The sequence below is a fragment of the Schistocerca cancellata genome, chromosome 5 (genome assembly GCF_023864275.1).
Source record: "Schistocerca cancellata isolate TAMUIC-IGC-003103 chromosome 5, iqSchCanc2.1, whole genome shotgun sequence".
NCBI classification, from domain to species: Eukaryota; Metazoa; Arthropoda; class Insecta; order Orthoptera; family Acrididae; genus Schistocerca; species Schistocerca cancellata.
In genome coordinates this window covers 162,919,265-162,946,914 of record NC_064630.1, presented here as the reverse complement: position 1 = coordinate 162,946,914, position 27,650 = coordinate 162,919,265, and the positions used below count along the sequence as shown (strand labels likewise).

The 27,650-nt window shown below is 41.3% G+C and overlaps 1 protein-coding gene across 1 annotated transcript in view; it reads right to left on the bottom strand.

Moving 5' to 3' along the window:
- Nucleotides 1-4,021: 4,021 nt before the first annotated feature.
- The window catches only part of LOC126188417 (myosin-7B-like), a 105,528-nt gene continuing 81,899 nt past the window's right edge, over nucleotides 4,022-27,650 (bottom strand). The window contains exons 8-9 of the mRNA XM_049930021.1: nucleotides 22,938-23,092; nucleotides 4,022-4,140 (exon numbers count right to left, since the gene is read on the bottom strand). Coding sequence (XP_049785978.1) covers nucleotides 4,022-4,140; nucleotides 22,938-23,092 — 274 coding nt within the window. The remainder of the gene's footprint in view (nucleotides 4,141-22,937; nucleotides 23,093-27,650) is intronic.

Genomic DNA, 27,650 nt, shown 5'->3' with positions numbered 1-27,650 from the left:
CATAACATGCTTGATTTCAATGGTTGTTTCACTACCTGAGCCATCTGGATCCTTCCCTCCACCACCAGCTTTTCTGCACTGTGCAGATGGGAGTTATCCTTACAACACATTCTCTGCTCCCGTCTTAAAGACTATCTCATTGAAAAAGAGTTTTACAGTGTTGCAGAATACTTATGCCATTAAATTTGTATATATTCTTACTCGTTATCAGTGATGTAACAATGTAAGCTAAAGGTGTAGAAAAATAAGTGATAAAGAATGTTAACACTTTGACATGTCCTATATTACACGTACATTTACTGTACACAATGTAATCTTACAGGATCAAATAAAATTCAGTTCAATTCAATTCTGCTCCCGTAATTTTCCTGGCCTCAACCTATGGTAACATACTCTCCCCACATCCTCCAGCCAACAGTTTCTATCCCCTCTGTCCTGTCATCTGCCCCCCATTCTCATCCACTATCCTGTTTATTTGTAGCTCTCTGCCAACACATCTGCCCATCTTTCCCCAATTATCTCCTTTTTTGTTCTTTTTTTCCCCACCTCCCTGCCCCAAAATGTCCTGATGCTGCACCTGTTGGTAGTCTAGTCCTTGCACACTCCACCAGACAGTCTCTCTCTCTCTCTCTCTCTCTCTCTCTCTCTCCCTCCCTCCCTACCTGTACACCACAATCCCTTCCTCTGCCCCTTCCCCACCTCCTTCAGATTGCTGCTTCAATTCTAGGTGATGTTGCGTTCCAGTCCAAGATGCTGGAGTTGGCGGTTGTGTGTGTCTGAGGTGTGCTTGCTTGTGTTTGTGTGTGTGTTTGAGTGAGTGTGTGTGTGTACTCCGCTTTGCAGCAAGGACTGGGGCTGAAATCTATGTGTGTCTTTTGACTGTGCCTGTCTGCAACTTGATATGTCTTCCTTACGGCAAGTAGCAATCTGTCTTTTCCTACATTGTTGGCATTCCTACCTGGAGTTGCCATTGTTTGATAAATGAATAAAACATTGTTCTAATTCTTTGCCAGTGTTTCAGGTTTCTTTTCTGAAGATGTCCTTTGACATCCCAAACAACACAAGAATGGTATTGAGAGTTTACTAACTGATTTCTGATAAGGAGACAAGTTTTCTTATTTTGGATAAAGGAGCACTAAGCTTCACAAATGCTGTTGATTTTCTAGGAAGTATTTAAGTGCTCTAAGAAGCAAATTCTACTTTCTTCTTTGTCAGTAAATACAATGAAGTTAATGTTATTTTTAATTTTGGTACTTTGGAAGACTGAACAGCATGTCAATAATACAGGGTGATTCAAAAAGAATACCACAACTTTAGGAATTTGAAACTCTGCAACGACAAAAGGCAGAGCTAAGCACTATCTGTCAGCGAATTAAGGGAGCTATAAAGTTTCATTTAGTTGTAAATTTGTTCGCTTGAGGCGCTGTTGACTAGGCATCAGCGTCAGTTGATGCTAAGATGGCGACCGCTCAACAGAAAGCTTTTTGTGTTATTGAGTACGGCAGAAGTGAATCGACGACAGTTGTTCAGCGTGTATTTCGAATGAAGTATGGTGTTAAACCTCCTGATAGGTGGTGTATTAAATGTTGGTATAAACAGTTTACAGAGAATGGGTGTTTGTGCAAAGGGAAAAGTTCTGGACAGCCGAGAACGAGTGATGAAAATGTAGCACGCATCCAGCAAGCATTTGTTCGCAGCCCAGGAAAATCGACTCGCAGAGCTAGCAGAGAGCTGCAAATTCCACAATCAACTGTATGGAGAGTCCTACGAAAAAGGTTAGTTATGAAACCTGAACGTCAACTACCCGAGGCGATGGATCGGCCGCCAGGCAGCCCGTGACAGAGCACTTCATCACTGGCCTCCAAGAAGCCCTGATCTTACCCCCTGCGATTTTTTCTTATGGGGTATGTTAGGGATATGGTGTTTTGGCCACCTGTCCCAGCCACCATTGATGATTTGAAACGAAAAATAACAGCAGCTATCCAAACTGTTACACCTGATATGCTACAGAGAGTGTGGAACGAGTTGGAGTATCGGGTTGATATTGCTCGAGTGTCTGAAGGGGGCCATATTGAACATCTCTGAACTTGTTTTTGAGTGAAAAAAAACCTTTTTAAATACTCTTTGTAATGATGTATAACAGAAGGTTATATTATGTTTCTTTCATTAAATACGCATTTTTAAAGTTGTGGTATTCTTTTTGAATCACCCTGTATAATTAGGTAAGTATAAATTTTGCTGTTGAAAATTTCAATTGTTCAGCCATTTAATATGTAATGCACACTCATTGTACCCTTTTAAAATATGAATTCCCTTTGAATGATTAACATAAACTTACTTTAACTATGATGGTAATGTAGTTCACAAAATGTAGTTCTTCAAAAAAGAATATTAAGAGTGGTGCATGTTTTTATTTGTTTCACATTCCTGAAGAATAATGTGAGTCTGGTTTTCATTCACAAGAGTGCAGTGCATAATCTTTACTTTTTGATAATTTTATTTTTGATTCTCATCAGTAAAATACTGTAATCATTTTGAGAAAACAAATAACATGGAGACAAGCAATTGGAATAAACTATTTGTGCCTTTATAGCATTAAGTGACACACTCTAACATCAATCACAGAAAATCATACAGATGGCTTTGTTGTTCCTTCTAAACAGTGTTTAGCTGTTTGTTCTGTGGTTTCCTGTTTTATGAAGAGCTTTTCACTTTCATCCCTTGGACACAGAGTTAATTTCACAGATTTATGATATTCAGAATGACAGGCTTTTGGTATCAGTTGGTTGAAAGCTTCTTCAAAAAGATATCTTGAAGTAGACAGTTCCTCTGCACACTGTTGTATTATGCATAGCTTTTCGACTCGCAGCTGTTCCACTTGTTCCTTTAACTGCTGTATTTCATTCTCCAGATGAATAGTTTTTGTAAAAATAGTTTCTTGATATTCATTGCTGAAAAAAAAATAGTAATATGTAGGGATTGTAAGAAGACAGACGGGAAACAGGTAATGTCTTTAAACCATTTCTAATTCTAGATTTGACAAACTGTCAAGTTTAAGATCTCGCTTATTTACTGGGGTCAATGTAGTATTATGAAATAGAAATATTTCTTAAAAATTTAAGTATATGTCTTTGCTATAGCTTATGTGGGTTTTGCAGGCCAACTTGAAGTGGTTTCCCAATGTGATAAATGCAAAGTGTCCTGTTTCAAACTGTTAGTCTTCACTTTCTCTACACCACTGTGGTACATTGTAAACAATTATCATTTACATCCCATATACAGGGACACTATCTCTGTAAGGGAAGGGAGAAATGTTTGGTGAAGTAAGAGAAGTATGTCTGAGGACAGAGGTGTGTGAGGTAATTTCAATGAGGATGAAATACTGATATTTTTGAGACTTTCTCCAATGTTGTGCAGAAGGAAACCTGCCTTATTTGTAGTAGCTTGATAAATAATTAAATAGGAAATTAATAAAAATGTAAAGAGCACCTAAGTTTGTATGGTTAAAATAATGGAGATTTAAGAGACAGAAGAATTATGACATACGTGTTGTAGGGAAGTTTAAAATTTCTAAGTACTCAGAATGTAATACCACCTGGATTGTTTTTAAAACAAAACTGTCAAACTATAGTGCAGCCAGAATCAATTGTGTTCTCATAAATATATGTACTGTGAGATCATTTGTCTAAATGGGGGAATTTGTGATGTTACATGACAGTCCAGAGGAATAATGCATACCCTAAGTATTCTTACTGATGAATGATACTCATGGGTGAAAACTATAAAATAATTAACATACAGGAGGGACAAATACTGTGTGGATTTGTTATTTTATTTTGCATCTGGAGAATCACGCAGAGGGATGACGTGTGTCTTCAGTATGATTGTAGTCACTTTGTGAGAGAAAGTTTCTGGATGGATATTGTTATAGAAGCCCCTAGAACTGCTGGCCTACTTGTGAGAAGCATGAAGCCCTCAGAGAATACATATACTCTTGGCAGTAGTTTACTCATACAAAATGTCATTCTGAATCTATTACTTTTTGGATGTAGAGATTTTGTGTTGGAAATTCTGATTTGATGTTTGTGTTATCCAAAGGATTCTGTATATGTTTGTGGACAATATATGGATTATACACTCCTGGAAATGGAAAAAAGAACACATTGACACCGGTGTGTCAGACCCACCATACTTGCTCCGGACACTGCGAGAGGGCTGTACAAGCAATGATCACATGCACGGCACAGCGGACACACCAGGAACCGCGGTGTTGGCCGTCGAATGGCGCTAGCTGCGCAGCATTTGTGCACCGCCGCCGTCAGTGTCAGCCAGTTTGCCGTGGCATATGGAGCTCCATCGCAGCCTTTAACACTGGTAGCATGCCGCGACAGCGTGGACGTGAACCGTATGTGCAGTTGACGGACTTTGAGCGAGGGTGTACAGTGGGCATGCGGGAGGCCGGGTGAACGTACCGCCGAATTGCTCAACACGTGGGGCGTGAGGTCTCCACAGTACATCGATGTTGTCGCCAGTGGTCGGCGGAAGGTGCACGTGCCCGTCGACCTGGGACCGGACCGCAGCGACGCACGGATGCACGCCAAGACCGTAGGAACCTACGCAGTGCCGTAGGGGACCGCACCGCCACTTCCCAGCAAATTAGGGACACTGTTGCTCCTGGGGTATCGGCGAGGACCATTCGCAACCGTCTCCATGAAGCTGGGCTACGGTCCCACACACCGTTAGGCCGTCTTCCGCTCACGCCCCAACATCGTGCAGCCCGCCTCCAGTGGTGTCGCGACAGGCGTGAATGGAGGGACGAATGGAGACGTGTCGTCTTCAGCGACGAGAGTCGCTTCTGCCTTGGTACCAATGATGGTCGTATGCATGTTTGGCACCGTACAGGTGAGCGCCACAATCAGGACTGCATACGACCGAGGCACACAGGGCCAACACCCGGCATCATGGTGTGGGGAGCGATCTCCTACACTGGCCGTACACCACTGGTGATCGTCGAGGGGACACTGAATAGTGCACGGTACATCCAAACCATCATCGAACCCATCGTTCTACCATTCCTAGACCGGCAAGGGAACTTGCTGTTCCAACAGGACAATGCACGTCCGCATGTATCCCGTGCCACCCAACGTGCTCTGGAAGGTGTAAGTCAACTACCCTGGCCAGCAAGATCTCCGGATCTGTCCCCCATTGAGCATGTTTGGGACTGGATGAAGCATCGTCTCACGCAGTCTGCACGTCCAGCACGAACGCTGGTCCAACTGAGGCGCCAGGTGGAAATGGCATGGCAAGCCGTTCCACAGGACTACATCCAGCATCTCTACGATCGTCTCCATGGGAGAATAGCAGCCTGGATTGCTGCGAAAGGTGGATATACACTGTACTAGTGCCGACATTGTGCATGCTCTGTTGCCTGTGTCTATGTGCCTGTGGTTCTGTCAGTGTGATCATGTGATGTATCTGACCCCAGGAATGTGTCAATAAAGTTTCCCCTTCCTGGGACAATGAATTCACGGTGTTCTTATTTCAATTTCCAGGAGTGTATATACGAAAGGTGTTGGTGTAATAATATAAGAAAAGAAAAAGTAATAATATTACATTTCCTTACAGCAATAATCAAGCATGGAGCAGACCAAGTCTTCCATTGCCACATTGAAGGCCACAGTTGAGTAACTGAGAGCCAAAGAAGAACAATATTAAACCTTCATTAATCAATTCATGTCCAACCCAAATGAGATGCTACATGCCTCATCTGGTCCTCACTACACAGGAAGTTTCGTACTAGTTCAGACATTCCTCTTCCACAACACCAAATTGGACTTGTTTGGTCTTTTTGAGCCTACGATTACCATTAACAGTGGCTTGTACTTTTTTCCATATTCTGTCAAAGTGCTCTTTAATTCCTTGGATTGTTAACACATTTTTATCCAGTTGCCAGAGCAGTGAAGCTGTTGGTGATATCTGAAGTGAAGCTAGCAGACTTCCAGCTTCTCTTGAACCACTTGCCCTATCTGGCTGGTCTGATTATAGTCCAGTCATTTACCCTATTCCTAAATTTACTGTTAACAACTGCAGCCCTCAACTGTTCTCATTCTGCTTGTGCTACTGTCAGATCAGTTCTGAATTTTAAGATCAGCTGCTTTTCCTCCATAACCATGGAGCAAACTGTATCTGTAATCTGGAAACCACTATAAATTGCTTGGCAGTGGGTACTCCATATTGTAAAAACCTATTATGGTTTCTTTGCATTCAATTTGCATATGTAGAGAGGAAAAAGTGATTCCTTAAATGCCTCTGTGCATGCTACAATTAGTCTATGTCTTCACAGTCCCTAATAGAGCTATACTTAGGGCTTTTGTTGATACTCTTACATTCCTCAATTGAAGCTATTGAAACTCTTTAAATGGGCTTTCACAGGTTAGGTGGCATCAATCAAGCATCTGCCAGCCCAGATTTTTCAGCATTTCTGTGATGCTCTCCCATCGTCAGACAAATCTGTAACCTTTCATACACTGTTCCTTGCATACTTTCAATGTCCCTTGTTGGTTCTTTTTGGTATGGGTCTCATACACTGGAGCAATATCACAGGATGGTGTGCATGAATTTTTAAGGGATTTCCTTTGTAAACTGATGGTATTTTCCCAGTTTCCTACAAATGAGAGAAAGTTTATCATGTGCTTTATCTATAACTGAGCTCATGTAATTATCCCATTTTAAATCCCTATCAATTTTTATGTCTAGTTTTTGGTATGGTTGACTGATCACTGACATTATAATCACAGGACACTACATAATTTTCATTTTGTAAAATGCATAATTTTACATTTTTGAACATTTAAAGCCCCGTATTTGGAGCAATTTGAAATGTTATCAAGAAATGATTCAATATTTGTGCAGCTTTTTATCAGATAGCACTAATTATAGATGACTGCATCACCTCTGAAATGTTTGAGGTTACTATTAATATATCTGTCAGGTCATCAATATACAAAATGAATAGAAAGAATTCTAAAAAACTTCCCTGGAACACACATGAAGTTTCTTCTAAACCTGTCAATGACTGTCCATGCAGAACAACATGCTATGCCCACACTAACAATAAATACACAATCCAGTCACAAACTTTGCTTGATACTGCATATGACCAAACTTCATTAATAAACGTTGTTGTGGTATTGAGTCAAATACTATTTGGAATTGAAGAAACAGTGCTGTGTGACTGAATTCTACAGCTACATGTATATTCTCCACAGGCCACCATATATTGCATGGCAGAAGGTGTCTTGCACAATTGTTAGACATTTCCTTTCCTTCCCCTGGTGGGACTGCTGGGAATCGATGCCATATGGCCATTTCATTTCATTTTTTCACTGAGTCCAATAATAGCTAGTTTCAATGACAATAATATTATATACTGTTGATAATAAGAACACAGTTCACAAAAATATTCATTAATTTTACATATTGAATTTAGTCAACAGTAATTAAATATTAATGTTCATGAGTTTCATGGTTTACAGTGTGTGTATTCCCATGTGCAGAATGTACATAATGTAAATGTGAGTCAATAATGAGAGCATGTCTAGCATAGGTATAACTTGCTAGCTGTCAAACTCGTGACTGTTTTGTGTGACATCCGACTACTTACAGTCTGGTGCAAGGATAAACTGTTGTTTTGAAAGCTACATTATGTTTTGAAAAGTGGTTAGGTTTTTTTACTGTTTCTGATGACCTACAAGAACCAACAGAATTTTGTATTACAAAAAATGTTGCTGGTTACAAATTTATAAAAATACATCAGCACTATTTTTCTTCTGCAGTTTTAACCTGTATGCCCCTGCCACTGCCTCAACTGTAACTCAAAGATATAGTGGGGGTATGTCCAACAAGGTCTCCAACCTAACAGCAGGAGTGCTGCTAATTGCATTCATTATGGCTAGGCAGGCCAGTTTCTGTACTTTCTTTAGCTCCTTAGCAGCCACCTTCTGTTCTAGTTTATTCCACCACACTGTAGCTCCAAAATTATCATAAGTCTTAACCCAGAGGTGTAGATCCAATGAATGTTCTTGGGAGTAAGACCCTAGTTTCTTCCACAGACCCTAATGGTGTAGATAGAGCATCTTTTGCACCTCTAGCTACGTCACCACCACCTCTGTTGGTAGAATTTTGGCGAAGAGCTAAGATTTCAGTATGTGTCCTAGATATGCTTCATCATGAGTGGTGATCCAACAGTTTTCCTAGGACTAACCCTGAGATACTGTTTCCTACTTCCGTTTCGCACAGTGTTCAGAATGCATTGTGCCAGTGTTCTAAAAGTACTTGCAAGTTTGCCAAGTATTACTTATGATGTTATTATGACTAAACTGACTGCATATCCTTGGCAAAGTTTATCATTAGCTTTTAGCTCTTTATGAGCCCTTTCACCATTAGCTTCCACAGTAGTGAGGTCAAGATCCCACTTTGTCGACACCCTCTAGTGGTGATGATCATTTTCACATCCAAGATGATGGGTTCTACCTATATTCACTCAGGATGGTATTCATCCACCTGTGTATCGTGGTCTTGGTGCCATGACTTCTGCAGCTTTAATTGTGTATTTGAAGGTCATGTTGCTGAAAAGCCCTCAATATACAGGATTTAAGCACTTACTTGAACAAAATATATTTTTGGTGCCAAGTAATTTTCCCTTGTCATTGTCTAATGACAAAATTAAAAAAAAAGGATGAATATGGTGTTCGTGTGATCTCTGGCAGTCTTGTAGAGTGGATGCAAATTGAAAAGTGAGCTTGTATTTTTAACTGATAGAAGCAATAAGCATAAAGTTGTTATTATATTAGTGTTGTCTACATAATTCAGAAACCAATTTTTAAATTATATAATCTGTCTGAAGTTACAGTATTAGCTAATATTGTGAGGGACTTATAAATTAGAAGACTTTTCCTCAGATATAAATGAAAAGTTAAGAGAATGCCTCAGCCTGCTATTACACGTTTCCTAATTGCACTATCATTACTGGAGGCTTAAATCATCCAACTATTGGTTGTAAAAATTACTTTTTTGTAAGTGCTGACCATGACAAGACATCCTTGAAAACAGTACTAAAATTAAACATTTAATTCACTGCATGTTGGTGAACTGCAGCCAAATTTAGAAGAAAAGTTGACCAAGTGTACCTAGTGGAGCAGTTTCATGATGGGAGGGGCACTCCCAGGTACACAAACAATGCACAGGAATTAGTAAAGAAACAGCAAGTCTGCGCTACAGGTGCAACACTTTAAGATGAGATTATAGATATGTAGAAGCTAAATGAAACACTTTTGTCTGTCAGAAGAGCATTACATGATGACTTCAATTATTACCATGGTAGAGCCTTATTGAAAGATCTCTTACAAAACCCAAATAAATTATAGTCACATGTAAAGGGCATCAATGGCACCAAAGTTCATCTTCAGACATCTGAGGATGAGACAGGAACTGAAATTGTTGGTAGGAAAGCAAAAGCAAAATTTCTGAAGTCCATTTTCATATGTTACTTTACAAATGAACAGACAGAAGTACTGCCCAAGGTAATCCTTGTACTACTATAAAGACTAGTGATATATGTAGTAACCATGAAAAGATTGTTAGAAATATTCAGCTTTTGTACATAGTTCTTCATCAGAGGAAGAAAATTCACACACACACACACGCACACACACACACACACACACACACAAACAAACAAACTACTGTTGTCTCCAGACAATAAGAACTGATCAGCTTTCAAACAAAGTCTTAGCATCTATATATGACATTAGCCATATGTGGGTGGGTTCCACTTGCTTGAATGTGTTCGTCTCTGCCAGTCCTTGAATACATTCTTTACCAGGTTCTTGAGAATTATCTCACTTCCCTTGAGCATTGCTTCAGAGTTCTCAAATCGAAAGCCCTGAAGCTTTGCATTTAGTGACTGAGGGGAAAAAATAAAAAAAAAGATCAAGGGGAGCAAGATTGGGGCTATGTTGAATTCAGCCAGAAACTGCATGACTTGATTTGTGACATGAGGCCATGCAGTGTCATGATGAAGTCGCTACCCAGTTCAGGAAAGTTCTGGTCATTTCCTTGCAATGTGCTTTCTCAGCTGCTGCAAAAGTAGTGTGATGGGGATTAGCATGCTGGTAAATTATTCCACAACAGTAAAAAATGTGATCACCATTTTCCCTGCAGATGGAACAACTTTTGTCTGATGGTTTTCCACTCTGCTCTGGCTCATTTTCCTTCAGGATCATAACACTGCAACCATGACTCACCATCGGTGAGAACTGATTCCAGAAATGTATCCCCTCCATCAGCAAAGATAGCTGCATATCATAGCTTGTCTCCATTTGTACAGCCTTTTGTTCAAGAGTCAACAGTAAGGGCACCCCATGGGCACAAACACGAGTTGTACAGAGACGATAATGCATAATCATAAAGAAACTGCCATATGGAACCAGAATGAAATTTTCACTCTGCAGCAGAGTGTGTGCTGATTTTGAAACTTCCTGGCAGATTAAAACTGTGTGCCGGACCGAGACTCAAACTCGGGACCTTTGCCTTTCGCGGGCAAGTGCACTACCAACTGAGCTATCTAAGCCTGACTCACGACCCATCCTCACAATTTTACTTCTGCCATATGGAATTCTCAACAGTTCATTGAGGTTAGATGATTTTACCCACCAACCCTCATAGACAATCACATCAGCTGTATTGATGTTGACTTCAATCACAGCAGAAGCCAAAACAACAGGTCCACTTTGCTTAACACAGACATGCTGACCTTCTTTGAAGTCCTTGAACTCCCTAAACACTGTTACATGAGGTAGTACATCTTCACCATAAACTTGCTACAGATTTTCATGTTCCAGTGGCTGCATGGTTTAAATGAACATAGAATTTTATTACGCTGTACTGCTTCTCTCACATCACCTCCACTGTTTGGTATGTGAAATGCAAAGAGAGTCTGCAAAATAGAGCATTACTACCAACCTACCAATACGAAAGTGCTGTCACCTATGGACATTGTGCAAAAAACCTGTTCTTTTCAAATACTCATGGCTTGGATAGGACACTATCATGGAAACTACACAAAAAAAATCAATCTATCTTACTTGATTAGCCCTCATAACACACAAGAAAATTATTGAAAATACATTTTTGTATGTTGAAGATTCATCATAAGGCTCAGTAATAATACTCACATCAACAAACAGAACTACGCTGCCTGACAAAAAAAAGTGTAGCACACAGAAGGATAGGTGGAAAATTACATGAAACTTCCTGGGTTCAGAGAATGCATGATGTTACTTCATGGATTATAATACTGAATCAAATTTACAAATAACTTGATGATACAAGCCCACTGATCAGTATGAAGTTGCACCCCCTCTGGCCTGAATTCATTCAATTGGAGAGTGTGTCACACAGAAATTTTACCCTCTCCTGAGGCAATCTGTCCTACAATTGTGGTAACTGGTCCTTAATATCTGGAATACTGGCACTGAGGTGGAGTTGAAATCCATGCTGGTCCTATCGCCTTCTACCAGGGATAGATCTGGGGATCTTGCTGGCCATGGGTGTATATCAGTATCACATAGACAATACATGGAGGCATTGCTGTGTGTAGATGAGCACTGTTTGCTGCAAAATGGCACAACTTTACCGTTGCATGAGAGACAACACATGAGGGAACAGGAAGTCCATGATGTGGCATTGTGCTGTCATATATCCTTCAATTACTACTAGGTGTGGCCAGAAGTCATATCCGATGGCTCCCCGTACCGTACCACCAGGAGTAAAACTACTGTGACTTTCCAAAACATTGGAGACTGGGACCTCTCCCCAAGTTGCTGTCATGCTCACCTATGGTGGTGGCCCACAATATTGCAGAACTGTGATTTATTGCTGACCACAATGTAATGCCATTCATTAGCAGTCCATGCATCCCAGCCATGCTAACAGTCCAAACATAGTGTCTGTGTTGTAGTGGAAATGGCAACCAATGTAGGAGATGGTAATTTCCTAGTCTACCTGCAGCTGGTCTCCAAACAATTTTGTGGGATGAGACAGAATATTGCAGGGGGTCCATTACTCTCACTTGGATGGCAGGAGCAGGCATGAAGGGGTTACGGTGTTCTTGGTGCACAATATGGTCATCCTCCCATGTCGTGGTCAGACATGGTTGACCAGTACCTTGACAACAAATATGCCTGCCCTCACATCCCCATGCACTGCAACAACGCAACAATTACGCTCCTTTCAGAACTCTGTCAGGTGCTGGTAATGCCACCTCACACGAGCATGCAGAATCTATATGTCCTTCACTCAGCATCTGACACTGTTCATGCACTTTATGTTCTGTATCAGACCTGGTAAAAACACTAAATGTGAACAACACTAATGCACTCTGTGGCTGTTCTATCTGTCACAAAGAATTCTAAGTCTACCCATTTACACATCTGCAGATGGTGTGTGTGTACAAAGTTCCATTGACATTCAACCATGTCATATTCACTTCTTTTGTCAGGCAGAGTTTTTTGGATACTTGGATATATGATGGCAGATCATGGTACCCTTACAGAAATGGCAGCAATGGACAGGAAAAGACACCATGTGCACTCAGTGTGTATGCCTCGGGGCCTCATTCAACATGTTTAAGTGGCTACTCCAGCAGCCACTAAGGGAACAGCAACCAACTGCAGATTGTGGGACACATTGGAACATATGATGCCTGTCATCTGAGGTCACGCTTGGCTCATTACAGTGACTGGTAAAGAGGTCTGAAAAGACCAGCCTTATGCGTGGAGTTCCAAAGAAGCTCACAATTTGGAGCATTATCCCCAGAGCTGATCATGGCTCTTTGGTTCTGAGGTGAGTGGAGGGACTGCTAGGCTGTGACTTTCTCAACTTGCGCCATTGGTTTGGGAACTGTAGGGCCCCCTAAATGTGTCAGTGTACTACACACCAGAGGCTGCAACTAAGGTAGCAGACTGTGTGTGGGGTACACACAAGGGTTTTTTAGGTTAGGCAACTCTCCATTCGATCAAGATAATGATAGCTGTATGAAACTCAGAAGTATCAGTGTAAGATCAAATGAAATGCCCCCAAAGATGAGAGTATTAAAATCCTAATGGTTAACTGCTGAAGCATTCACAACAAACTGCCTGAGTTTGAAGTGGTCACAAAAAACAGTGAAGCTCATATAATGTTATGCACAGAAAGCTGGTTGCAAACTGAAATCGACAGCAGTGAGATTTTTGGGGAAAATTTAAGTTATATCAAAAGGATAGCTAATGGGAATGGAGGTGGTGTATTTGTCACAGTACACAAGAAATTCTAAACCACCAAGATAGAAACTGAAGCTGCATGTGAGAACTGTTTTGGAAAGACTCTATCAGGGGTCAGCATAAAATGATAATTGAATCCTTCTACTGCCCACCAGACTCATCTTCTTATGTAGTGGAAAACTTTAAAGGAGCCTCACTTCACTTGTACATAAGTTCCCCAATACATATTGTAATTATCTGTGGAGACTTCAATCATCCAACAATTTATTGGGCAAATAACAGTTTTGTTAGTCGTGGGTGTGATAAGACAGCTTGTGAAACATTACTAAAAGCCTTCTCTGAAAACTGCCTACAATAGAGATTTAGGAACCCCACCCATGATGGAAATATATATGATCTAACGGCAACAAACAGACCTGACCTCCTTGAGGATGTCCATATCAAAACTGGTATCAGTGACTATGATGCAGTTGTGGCAACAATGATTACCGAAATACAAAGGATAGCTGAACTAAGCAGGAAAATATTTATATGTAAACTAGATAAAAAAATCAGTAATGTCATGTCTCAATGAGAAACTTGAAATTTTCACACAGGTCAGGAGCACGTAGAGGAACTGTGGTTCAGGTTTAGAAGAATAGTTAACGATGCACTTAACAGATATGAGGGTCATCCATAAAGTAAGTTTCATTTCTATTCCTATCCACGGCGGTGCTATGATCGCAGTTCCGAGCCTGCGCGGCAGGTACTCTGACTCAAGGAGAAGGCATGTACACCATTTTCAGATTGCTGCTGCCAACATGTGTGCTTCTTTATAATGTCAGCCATAATTGAAAATGCCGTCATGTGTGAAATCAGATCTGTGATTCATTTTCTAAATGCAAAGAAAGTTAAACCAAAGGAAATTCATCGGTAAACCTGTGAGGTTTACAGACAAAATGCTACAAATGATTCAATGGTTGGAAGATGGGTTCGACTGTTCAATGAAGGACGATAACGCCCGACCTCACACGGCGAATGTGACCAAACAACTCTTGCGGGAAATTCACTGGGATGCGTTTGATCATCCACCGTACAGCCCAGACCTCACTCCTAGCAACTTTCATCTCTTTTTAAACCTAAAATCTGTCCTTGGTGGTCAACACTTCAACAATGATGACGAACTGAAAGAACATGTTACCACATGGTTGAATACACAGGTGGCAACCTTATATGAAGAAGGCATACAAAAACTTGTGCCACGCTATGACAAGTGCCTACAAAATTTCAGAAGCTATGTAGAAAAGTAGTTTAACAGTTATAGAGTTTTGTACAATAAATATTTTTCCTGTATCTGTACACATTTGTTATTTAACCAACGGAACTTACTTTGTGGATGACCCTCGTATATACTCATAGAATGGTTCATAATCAGAGGGAACCTCCATAGCATACAATAACTCTAAAGAAACTGCTAAAGATATAGAGATTACTGCATAATAGGTGTAAAACAAAGCATAGGCCTGTAGACAGAGTGATGCTGAATGAAACACATTTTGCTGTCACAAGAGCAATGTCTGATGCCTTCAATGACTATTGTGACAGAATATTGTCGAATGATATTTCATAAAACCCAAAGAAATTCTGCTCATATGTAAGGACTGTTAGTGTCACCAGAGTTAGTGTCTAGTGACTAGAGAATGAGACAGGAACTGAAACTGAGGATAGCAAAGCAAAAGCTGACTTGCTTAACTGTTTTCAAATGTTCTTTTACAAAGGAAAACCCATAAGAATTGCCCCAATTTAATCCTCATACCACTGTAAAGATGAATGAAACAAGTTTTTAGTGTCAGTCGTGTTGAGAAACATCTCAAATAATTAAAATTGAATTAAGTTCCACAGTCCAATTGAATCTCTGACAGATTCTGTGCTGAATTTGCAGCTGAGTTAGCACCTCTTCTCAACTGTAATCTATTGTAGATCCTTCAAACAAAAATCTATGCCAAATACTTGGAAAAATGCACAGGTCTCACCTATCTACAAGAAGGGTAATAGAAGTGATCCACTGAACTACAGTCCAATATCCTTGACATCAATTTGTAGTAGAACCTTAGAACATATTCTGAGCTCAAACATAATGAGATGTCTTGAACAAAACGGCATCCTTCAGTGCCAACTGTATGGATTCCGATAACTTCAGTCATGTGAAATCCAACTTGTACTTTTCTCACATGGCATACTGAAAGCATTGGATGAAGGGAGTCAGGTAGATGCAGTATTTTTCGATTCCTGAAAAGCATCTGACTCAGTACCATACCTACACTTACTGTCCAAAGTACAATCATATGGGGCATCAAGTGAAATTTGTGATTGAATTGAGGACCTTTTTGGTAAGATGGTCGCAGCATGTTATAAGGTTGCAGCATGTTTTCTTGGATGGAGAGTCATCGTCAGATGTAGAAGTAAAGTCAGGTGTGTCCCACGGATGTGTGTTGGAACCCTTGCTGTTCACACTATATATTAATGACCTAGCAGACTATATTAATAATAACCTTAGACTTTTTGCAGATGATGCACTTATCAGTAATGAAGTATGTCTGAAAGACACTGCATAAATATTCACTCAGATCTCGAGAACATTTCCGAGTGGTGCAGAGATTGGCAACTTGCTTTAAATGCTCAGAAATGTAAAATTGTGCTCTTCACAAAAGGAAAAGAACATACATCCTATGATTGTAATAGCAATGAATCACTGTTGTAATCAGCCAACTCATATAAATACCGGGTTATAAGACTTAGTAGAGATATGAAATGGAATGATCACATAGGTTCAGTCTTGGGTAAAGCATGTGATAGACTTTGGTTTATTAGTAGAATACTGGGGAAGTGCAATCAGTCTATAAAGGAGATGGCTTACAAATCACTCATGTGACCAACTCTAGAACATTGCTAAAGTGCGTGGGACCCGTACCAAATAGGACCAACTGGGGATATTGAATATATACAGAGAAGGGCAACACAAATGGTCACAGATCTGTTGAATCCATAGGAGAGTGTCTCATAGATACTGAAGAAACTGAACTGGAAGACATTTGAAGATAGATGTAAACCATCCCAAGAAAGTCTATTAACGAAGTTTCAAGAACCGATGTAAAATGATGACTCTAGGAATATACTACAACCCCATTTGTATCACTCACATAGGGATAACGAGAATAAGATTAGAATAATTACATGCTCCATGCATGAATGGAATGGGAAGAAACTCTTAACAGCTGGTACAATGGTAAATACCCTCTGCCATACACTTCATGGTGATTTGCAGAGTATAGATACACATGCAGATCATTTATATAAAATTTACCAGGTGTAAGCAGGACTCACACTATGTGGGTTATGTAAAAATTTAGTCATGTGTGTAGATAGTTTATCCATCCTGGGAAACAAGAATCTCTACAGTTTTTGTCTGTTATCAATATTGGTACTGGCAAGATATTAGTCCTGGGAATTCAATGAATTTCGTGTGATATAATTACAAATTAGAAATTTCTAGATCTTTTGGCTTTACTTCTTCTGTGAAACCTTGCTTCATGCCAAATTTAATGATTCTAAGTCAATAGGAACTCCACTATAGGTTTTGATGCGTGAGTTTGTGAGTACCAAAATATGTAGCATAAATGGCTGTATCTTTTAAATACATTGACTTACAAACTTAAACTTTTCACACTGCCAAGGAAAGATAGACCTTACTATGTGACATAAATTTCAACTGTATATGTCTATCTGTTACTGAGAAAAAAAGGTTCAGAACAGTTGGACAGACAGATAGTCAGATACAAAATGTCAGACAAATAATACAATTACAAATTAACAATATATGGATTTTTTCCCATTACTTGTTTTGTGAAACCTTGTTTCTTGCCAAATTTCATGCTTCTAGGTCAACATGAGTATGTTATAGGTTTTGATGTGTGGGTTTGCGAGTATCAAAATATGGGATCTAAATGGTGGTATCTTTTGTTTGCATTGACTTAGAAGCTTAATTTTTTTACACTGCCGAGGGACCATAGATCTTAGTATGTGACATAATTTTGGACTTGGTATATCTAATGGTTCTTAAGTAAAAGGTTCTTAATGGTCAGACAGACAGACAGATGGACAACAAAGTGTTCCTATAAAATGAATGATAAGGGCTGGTGGGGTTAGGAAAATGGGGAGAGTTTGGAAAAGCTGACCAGAATCCAATCACAGGGAAGTTCTACTGGATGGGATGAGAAGGAAAGGCCAATTATTGGGGACTGCATTGGATGAGATTTGAAAACCTGGGAGTTTAAAGGTGGAAGATAGGTCAATAAGCATGATGGATCAACTCACGATCACAAGGACTAGCTACAAGTTACAGTGTTCTCAGCCAGTCATCTAATTCACACTCCTATCCTGAATTGCATGTATTATGCAAGTGTCTCACTTTCTACTCTAAACCCACACATAATCATGCTGCTTTAGTGAAGGACCTATTTTCCTTCACACATAATGTCAACTGGAAATATCACTATGCAACCCAATCACAAAACCTTTCAACAGGAAATCTGACTCTCCCTTGAATGTACAATTCCAATTTGACCTGCCACCACTAACTCAGAAACACTCCTTATAAGCCTTTCAAGATTTCGTAACATTCAGTATTGCTGCACAACCCTTTCTCAGGTCCCTACAACATTACCCTAACCTGTCCTCTCCAGAATTCCAGGCTCTTCAGTCCCTAGAAACTGCTGACTCCATCATTATCCTCCCAGTGAAAAGCAATCTACTACTATGGTACTTGACCGATGGGAATATATAAGCAAGGTTCTACACCAGCTGTTTGACACTTCTACGTACATCACCTACAGCTCCTTCCTTAAAACCTCAGACCCTCAAATGGACTAATACCTCAATCCATAGAACTTGTTACCCCACCCAAACCACCTATAACCGCCTTTTACCTTCCTCCTGTCTGCCCCCAGTAGCTGAGTGGTCAGTCTGACAGAATGTCTACCTAATGGCCCGGGTTCGATTCCCGGCTGGGTCAGAGATTTTCTCTGCTCAGGGACTGGGTGTTGTGTAGTCCTAATCATCATCATTTCATCCCCATTGATGTGCAAGTCGCCGAAGTGGCGTCAAATTGAAAGACTTGCACCTGGCAAACGGTCTACCCGTCGACAGGCCCTAGTCACATGACATTTACATTTACCTTCCTCCTAAAATCCACAAACCCAATCACCCTGGCCACCCCACAGTTGCTGGCTTTGAAGCACACATTGAACATATATCTGCCCACTCTGAGGGGCACACATTAAAGAGAAAACAGTTCAGAGGCTTGGCAATGGGAACAATGATGGTTTCTTCCTATGCCAGCCTTTTCATGGGTCAGTTGTAGGAGGCTTTCCTGGGATCCTTAAGCTTTCAGCCCATAGTATCGTTTAGATACATTTGTAGAGTTTTGGTAGGTATTGAGTCCCATAAACCAACTTCTTACAGGTTAACATTACTGTGCAAGAGTAAACACTTGACTCCTCCAACTCTGTGGCAAAGCAGACCCAAAGATCATAAATATAGCAAAGACATATACATAGGTATGCACGGAAGTACAGGTTATTACTGTACGATCGCTACACATTGATGACATCTTTGCCATATGGACTCAAGGTGAGGCTGGCCTGTTAAAATTTTTGTAATCTCTAAATACATTCAGCCAACTAAATTTCACATGGTTCTATTCTGTATACCATGCCACTTTCCTTGATCTTGACTTCATCCTTGCCTAGGATCAGCTACACACTTCTCTTCACATTAGATCTACTAACAAACAACAGTACTTACATTTCGACAGTTGTCATCCTTTCTGTATCAAATGTTTCCTCCCATACAGCCTTGGAATTTGAGGCAAACATATTTGTTCAGGTGCAGGCTCCTTACACCAATACAATACCATTCTCACCTCAGTCTTCACTGGATGTAATTATCCCACCAGCCTAGTTCAAAAGCAGATTTCCCAGGCTATCATATCCAGTTCTGGTACTGCTGACCCCTCCAAAATAACAGCTTAAGTATATATCTCTATTCACTCAGTGTTGTCCTGGTCTTGAATGTATTAATCAGCTAATTTGATAAGGCTATGACTTCTAAAATCATACCCTGATATGAAGTCTATTCTGTCTAACATTTTGCCCACCACACCTAGAATAGCTTTTTGATGGCCTCCCCCCCCCCCCCCCCCCAATCTCTACAGTATCCTGGTCAGACACACTCCTTCTGCACCCTTTTCCCTCCTATTCCTGTGACCATCCACCTGTAAGAATTTCCCATTCATCCTCCAACTGCCACCTATACCAGCCGTGTAACTAGCAAGACATACACTGTCACAGGGAGGCGACCTGTGAATGACACTTCATGTACCAGCTGTTATAAACACTGTTTGGCCTTTTATGTTGGTAATACTTCCACCATGTTATTAGTTATGATGAACAGACATAGACAGAGGGTATATAATGGTAAAACACAACATCCTGTTGCTGAGCATGCTATACGACGTGACAGTCATGATGTTGGTGCCTGTTTCACCACACATGCCATCTGGATTCTTCCCCCAGGCAACAGTTTATCAGAATTCCACAGGTTGGAAGTGGCATTACAGTACATCCTTGGCTCTTGCCGCACACCTGGCTTTAATTTACGTTAATATCTTTGCTTTCAGCACTTCTTCTCAGTAACTGTTCTTTTCTTCACCCACTTTTAGTTTTCTGTATCTTTTGTGCTCTGACTTGTCTACTTTTCCCAACCTTCTACCTCTACCACATAAAATACACTTAGCTTTCTGCTCTTATAAACTCTTGAATGATGTTTTGTAAGTAATCTCTGTCTTGCTTATTATCCTATATTCCAACTTTAAGCTCTCAGGTTTTCAAATCTTGTCTGGTGCAGTCCCCAACAATCAACAATCATGCATTCCTTCTCATTCTGTGTCATTGAGTATTCCTCTGTGTCTATGTAACTTGATCCAAACAACCTAAAATTTCTCTTGCTTAGGGTGGCAGTTAATGACTTTTTATAAAATGGTGGGGACTGTGTTTGACAAATTTTCTGTTACAATCCTGGTGTCATCTGTAAACATGATAAATTTGTACTCAACACTGTTCACAGCTGCAGGTAGATTATTAGCATAAATCAGAAACAATAAAGGACCAAGGATAGAAACCTGATGGATTCTGATGAATAATGCCCTAGTCTGATGCTTCCACTACTCCCAATTTGCAGTTCACCTCTTCCAAAATTAGTTTAGTGTCCTGTTAGTAAGACAGCATTTTAGCAGATTACTTAATGGGGCCTTGATGTCCTATTACAAGGCTTTACCTAGTATTAGTTGATGGACCACACAACCAAAGGTTTTAGTCAGATCACAGAAAACACCGGAGGTGAACGGTTCTCACTTATGAACTCTTAAGATATCCTTCACAATGTGAATTCATTTGATCAGTTGATACATTCTCTTGAAAACCAAATTGTCTTTTATTTAAAACATTGAAGTGCCCTGGTGTTTGACAGTCCTAACATGCAACACATTTATGGCTATTTTTGGAAACACTGTAAGAAATGAAATCAATCTGTAATTTTTACATCTGATACATCCCCCTCTCCGCAATATCCTTTATTTCAGGAGTGCTAGTTCTGCAAGGTTCGCAGGAGAGCTTCTGTAAAGTTTGGAAGGTAGGAGACGAGATACTGGCAGAAGTAAAGCTGTGAGTACCGGACGTGAGTCGTGCTTCGGTAGCTCAATTGGTAGAGCACTTGCCCGCGAAAGGCAAAGGTCCTGAGTTCGAGTCTCGGTCGGGCACACAGTTTTAATCTGCCAGGAAGTTTCATATCAGCGCACACTCCGCTGCAGAGTGAAAATTTCATTCTGGAAACATCCCCCAGGCTGTGGCTAAGCCATGTCTCCGCAATATCCTTTCTTTCAGGAGTGCTAGTTCTGCAAGGTTTGCAGGAGAGCTTCTGTAAAGTTTGGAAGGTAGGAGACGAGATACTGGCAGAAGTAAAGCTGTGAGTACCGGACGTGAGTCGTGCTTCGGTAGCTCAGTTGGTAGAGCACTTGCCCGCGAAAGGCAAAGGTCCCGAGTTCGAGTCTTGGTCGGGCACACAGTTTTAATCTGCCAGGAAGTTTCATATCAGTGCACACTCCGCTGCAGAGTGAAAATTTCATTCTGGAAACGTCCCCCAGGCTGTGGCTAAGCCATGTCTCCGCAATATCCTATCTTTCAGGAGTGCTAGTTCTGCAAGGTTTGCAGGAGAGCTTCTGTAAAGTTTGGAAGGTAGGAGACGAGATACTGGCAGAAGTAAAGCTGTGAGTACCGGATGTGAGTCGTGCTTCGGTAGCTCAGTTGGTAGAGCACTTGCCCGCGAAAGGCAAAGGTCCCGAGTTTGAGTCTCGGTCGGGCACACAGTTTTAATCTGCCAGGAAGTTTCATATCAGCACACACTCCGCTGCAGAGTGAAAATTTCATTCTGGAAACATCCCCCAGGCTGTGGCTAAGCCATGTCTCCGCAATATCCTATCTTTCAGGAGTGCTAGTTCTGCAAGGTTCGCAGGAGAGCTTCTGTAAAGTTTGGAAGGTAGGAGACGAGATACTGGCAGAAGTAAAGCTGTGAGTACCGGACGTGAGTCGTGCTTTGGTAGCTCAGTTGGTAGAGCACTTGCCCGCGAAAGGCAAAGGTCCCGAGTTCGAGTCTCGGTCGGGCACACAGTTTTAATCTGCCAGGAAGTTTCATATCAGTGCACACTCCACTGCAGAGTGAAAATTTCATTCTGGAAAAGGGTAGACTTCTACTCAGCATATAGTGGAAATGTTGAATCACAGGCAGGTTCTGTTTGTGACTCATCTTCACTATATGGTGAGTAGTAATCTATTCTTTTCATTATATTGTCATTATTCTATCCTGGATTTTCCATAGTTTAGTAAATATACTGCACACATCTTCTCCCCCCCCCCCCTCCTGTGAGCTCACTTCTTCCTCACCCTATCTCCCTGTTGAGCTTGTATTCCCACCTCTACCTGTTCATTTCTTACCCACTCACTCTCTCTCTTCATCTCGCCCATCCCCCTCTTTTTGTCAATCTCCACTGCTCCCTTTCACTGAACATATCTTCCTAATCCCCCCTCTGTCCATATCCTCCTCCCCCTCTCTGTGCCTATCTTCTCCTATCCCCTCTTTTCTTTTCCACCTGCCCACTATCCCCCCTCCCCTATACCTTTCACCTAACTTTTCCTGCATCTCCCCCCCTCTCACCTCTCTTTCTGTCCATCTCCTCCTCCCCTCTCTGTGCCCATCTCCCGCTCCTCCTCTCAGTGTCTGTACCCTCCTTGCCCTTCTCTCTGACTGCCTCCTCTGCTCCCTTCTACCTCCATCTACTCCACACTCTCTTTGTCCATCTCCTCTGCCCCCCTCTCTTCTCCTCTCTGCTCTCACTATCCATCTTATTCTCTCCTCCCTCTCCATCTCCTCCTCAATCTTCTTTCTGTCCATCACCTCCCCCCCCCCTCCACACGCCCCCCACCACTCACACACTCTCTCTCTCTCTCTCTCTCTCTCGTTCTCTCTCACCTTCTCCCTCTTCTCTGTATGACTGTCTCCTCTTCCCACCTTTTTTTTGTAACCTCTCATGCTCCACCACCACCTTCCCCCTCACTATCCACGTCCTCACCCATCTATCTTTGTTCAGCTGTGCCCATCTGTATGTGTAGCCCTGCAAAGCATGCCTGTACACACACCACATACCTATTGTGCAGGATAGCCTACAATTCAGGAGTAGAAAATAATTTTTGGCTGTGTCTCTGCTCCTATGGGAACTAGGAAGTTCTAACCCCACAGTGCTGATTCTCATACAGCAAGCAGTATGTGAAGCAGTTGCGGTCAAAATCAATCTAGTGGTGTAGGAGGAGATACTGGACATATACTCTTACAGACATATATTTATATACAGGGTGGTCCATTGATCATGACCGGGCCAAATATCTCATGAAATAATGTCAAACAAAAAAACTACAAAGAACACAACTTGTCTAGCTTGAAGGGGGAAACCAGATGGCGCTATGGTTGGCCTGCTAGATGGCGCTGCCATAGGTCAAATGGATATCAACTGCGTTTTTTTAAAAATAGGAACCCAGATTTTTTAATTACATATTTGTGTAGTATGTAAAGAAATCTGAATGTTTTAGTTGGACCACTTCTTTCGCTTTGTGATAGATGGCGCTGTAATAGTCACATATGGCTCACAATTTTAGATGAACAGTTGGTAACAGGGAGGTTTTTTAAATTAAAAATACAGAATGTAGGTATGTCTGAACAATTTATTTCAGTTGTTCCAATGTGATACATGTACCTTTGTGAACTTATAATTTCTGAGAACGCATGCTGTTACAGTGTGATTACCTGTAAATACCACATTAATGCAATAAATGCTCAAAATGATGTCCGTCAACTCAATGCATTTGGCAATACATGTAATGACATTCCTCTCAACAGCGAGTAGTTCGCTTTCTGTAATGTTTGCACATGCATTGACAATGCACTGACGCATATTGTCAGGCATTGTCGGTGGATCAAAATAGCAAATATCCTTCAACTTTCCCCACAGCAAAGAAAGCAGCTTGCCAGAAAATCTCTGTAACATACTCTCATGGCCAGCTGCTGCTGCTCTGTCTAGGGTAGCAGCCTGCCAGGGAATTTCTGTGGCGCACTCTCAAGTTCTCTTACTGATCATAGATAATCCAGTGAACGTGTGTGCTATGGTAGGGTGCTTCGATGACGAATCCACCTGTCATGAAATATGCTATTCAGTACCGCTTCAACCGCATGCGAGCTATGTGCTGGACATCCATCAAGTTGTAAGTACATCGCCATTCTGTCACACAGTGAAACATCTTGTAGTAACATCGGAAGGACATTACGTAGGAAATCAGCATACATTGCACCATTGAGATTGCCATCGATAAAATGGGGGCCAGTTATCCTTCCTCCCATAATGCTGCACCATACATTAACCCGCCAAGGTCACTGATGTTCCACCTGTTGCAGCTATTGTGGATTTTCTGTTGCCCAACAGTGCATATTATGCCGGATTATGTTATCGCTGTTAATGAATGATGCTTTGTCGCTAAATAGAACTCGTGCAAAAAATCTGTCATTGTCCCATAATTTCTCTTGTGCCCAGTGGCAGAACTGTACACGATGTTCAAATTCATCGCCATGCAATTCCTGGTGCATAGAAATATGGTACGGGTGGAATCGATGTTGATGTAGCATTCTCAACACTGACTTTTTTGAGATTCCCAATTCTCGCGCAACTTGTCTGCTACTGATGTGAGGATTAGCCATGACAGCAGCTAAAACACCTACTTGGGCATCATCATTTGTTGCAGGTTGTGGTGGACATTGCACATGTGGCTGAACACTTACTGTTTCCTTAAATAATGTAACTATCCGGCGAACGGTCCGGACACTTGGATGATGCCGTGCAGGATACCGAGCAGCATATGCCTGTTGGGAATTTTGATCACAATAGCCATACATCAACACAATATAGACCTTTTCTGCAATTGGTAAATGGTCCATTTTAACACGGGTAATGTATCACGAAGCAAATATCGTCCGCATTGGCAGAATGTTACATGGTACCATGTACTTAAACATTTGTGACTATACAGTGCCATCTATCACAAAACGAAGAAAGTGGTCCAACTACAACATTCATATTTCTTTATGTACTACACGAATATGTAATAAAAAATGGGGGCTCCTATTTTAAAAAATGCAGTTGACATCTGTTTGACCTATGGCAGTGCCATCTAGCGGGCCAACCATAGTGCTATCTGGTTTCCCCCTTCAAGCTAGACGAGTTTCATTCTTTGTAGTTTTTTTGTTTGATGCTTATTTCGTGAGATATTTGGCCTGGTCACTACCAATGGGCCACCCTGTTTATATTCCTGCAGCTTCACCCAGGTTAGCATTTGAGACTGATATGCTGCACACACTTCCTACACCCCCCTCTCATTGTCTACCTCTTCATCTCCCCTCTTCTTAGTCCACCTCGTCCTCCCACCTCTATCTGCCCATCTCTTCCACCTCACTCACTCTGTCCATCTCCTCCTACTCAATCTCTTTGTCCATCTCTTCTGCCCCCTTTATCTGTTATCTGACCATATATTCCTCCTCCCACCTCTGTCCTATCCTCCTCCACCAATCTCTGCCCATATCCTCCTTCACAAATGGTTCAAATGACTCTGAGCACTTTGGGACTTAACTTCCGAGCTCATCACTCCCCTAGAACTTAGAACTACTTAAGCCTAACTAACCTAAGGACATCACACACATCCATGCCCAAGGCAGGATTCGAACCTGCGACCGTAGCGGTCGCACGGTTCCAGACTGTAGAACCGTTCGGCCACCCCGGCCGGCTCCTCCTTCACTTATCTCCGCCCATCTCATGTGCTCCCCTCTGCACATCTCCTCTTCCCCCTCTTGCTGTATGTTCCCTTCTTGCCCCTCTCCATCCATCTCCTCTGCCCCCTCTACGTCCGTCTCCTCCTCCTCCATACACTCTTTGGCCATCTCCTCTCTCTCTCTCTCTCTCTCTCTCTCTCTCTCTCTCTCTCTCCCCCTCCCCCACCCCCCTCCTCTCCCCTCCACCTTCTCCTCCTTACTCTCTCCGCCCATCTCATCTACCCCTCCCTCTCTATTCATTCCATCCTCATCCCTATATCTGTCCATCACATTCTCCTGCCCCTCTCTCTGTTCATCCCCTCTTCCCCCTTTCCCTGTCAGTCTACTCCTCCCATATTTTTCTGTATCCACCTCATCCTCTCTCAGTAGCCATTTCCTCTCTGTGCACTACCATGCCCATTCACACATGTAACGCTGCAAGGCTTCCTGATGCTAACTTCACAACACACATGTTGTGCACGGCAGCATACATGTCAGGGGTAGAAAACCCTTTTATTTCCATATCTCTGCTTCCATGGAAGTAGGACTTTCTAACCTCACAGTGCTGATTGTCATAGGGTAGTGTGGATATTAAATTTGGTTTAGGAGGATATGCTAAACATATACACATACATCCTGATTTATATGTATAAACAAGGAAGGATTGCATATACTGTTGATTTTGTTACCTGATTGATCAATTTCATCGCTTTAGTTTTTTCAGTCACCTTGTTTAGAATCTTACAATTAATGTTTTAGAAGTTCTTTTGTTTAGTAGCGTTATTTTAAAATCTGCATTCATTGTATTGTTATCATTTCCTTCTACAGTACATTTCGATGGCAAAACTGATCCATGGCTCTCATGTAATTATTTGTTGTGTAGTTTGTAGATTCTTCTTCAGAATTTATTTTGAAGCAAAAATGGAATTTCATTACTTTCTTTCTTTCATTCTTTTCCTTGCTGCTGCACTCAGGATTTGGCATATGTATATTATTTCAAGTGTGTGATCAAATGCCCTTTCTGTTGCTGCAGTTGCCATTTATCCGAGGTAAAGTTGGATGTACCAGTTGTCTGTGCGTTGTATAAGCTATGTTCTGTGTATGACTGTATTTTAATTTTTTGTGTATAATATTTTTTTCAGATAGGAGGTGGGAACAGTCCAGCATTTGCCAAAATGAGTATGGAAACCACCTGAAAATCACATTCAGGCTGTCTGGTGGACCAACCATGTTCAGTAATTTACCATATGGGTTTGATCCTGGTGTCGCTCAGCTTCCTGTCTCATAACCTAGTGTGTTGTGCATTATGTTATATGAGCAGGCATATGCAATTTCATCACTAAGCATATTACATTTAGATATTGGTATCAGGTTCTTAATAAATAGGTGCCCAATCAACTTCCTGAGGGTAGAGTTTAAACTTCTGAATTGTAACATCATTTGTGAGCCTGCTTGTTCACCAGTAGGGTCCCACAGCATCTGAGATATGCTGTGGATAGTGACTCAACATTTGCCCATCCTGGTCAGAAAGGCAACTTTTGACCTGTCCAACAGAAATGTTGTCAGTTTTGTCACTGTCTACAAAGATGTTGTCAATTAGTGTGCTGGAACTGGCAGTGACTCTGGCAGCAAAATTAACGACCACTACTAGGTTAAAAGAACACATCAGGTGTTAAAGATCAGCTTAATGATGTGGGTCTGTTAGAAAATTTATGTTAAAATGACGAAGAACTACTCTATCCATTGGTTTTGATTAAAAGATACATCAGCAGATGATCTGTTTCATACAGTACCAGAGTTTCAGAAGTAACTTTACAAATGGCCACAATTATTACA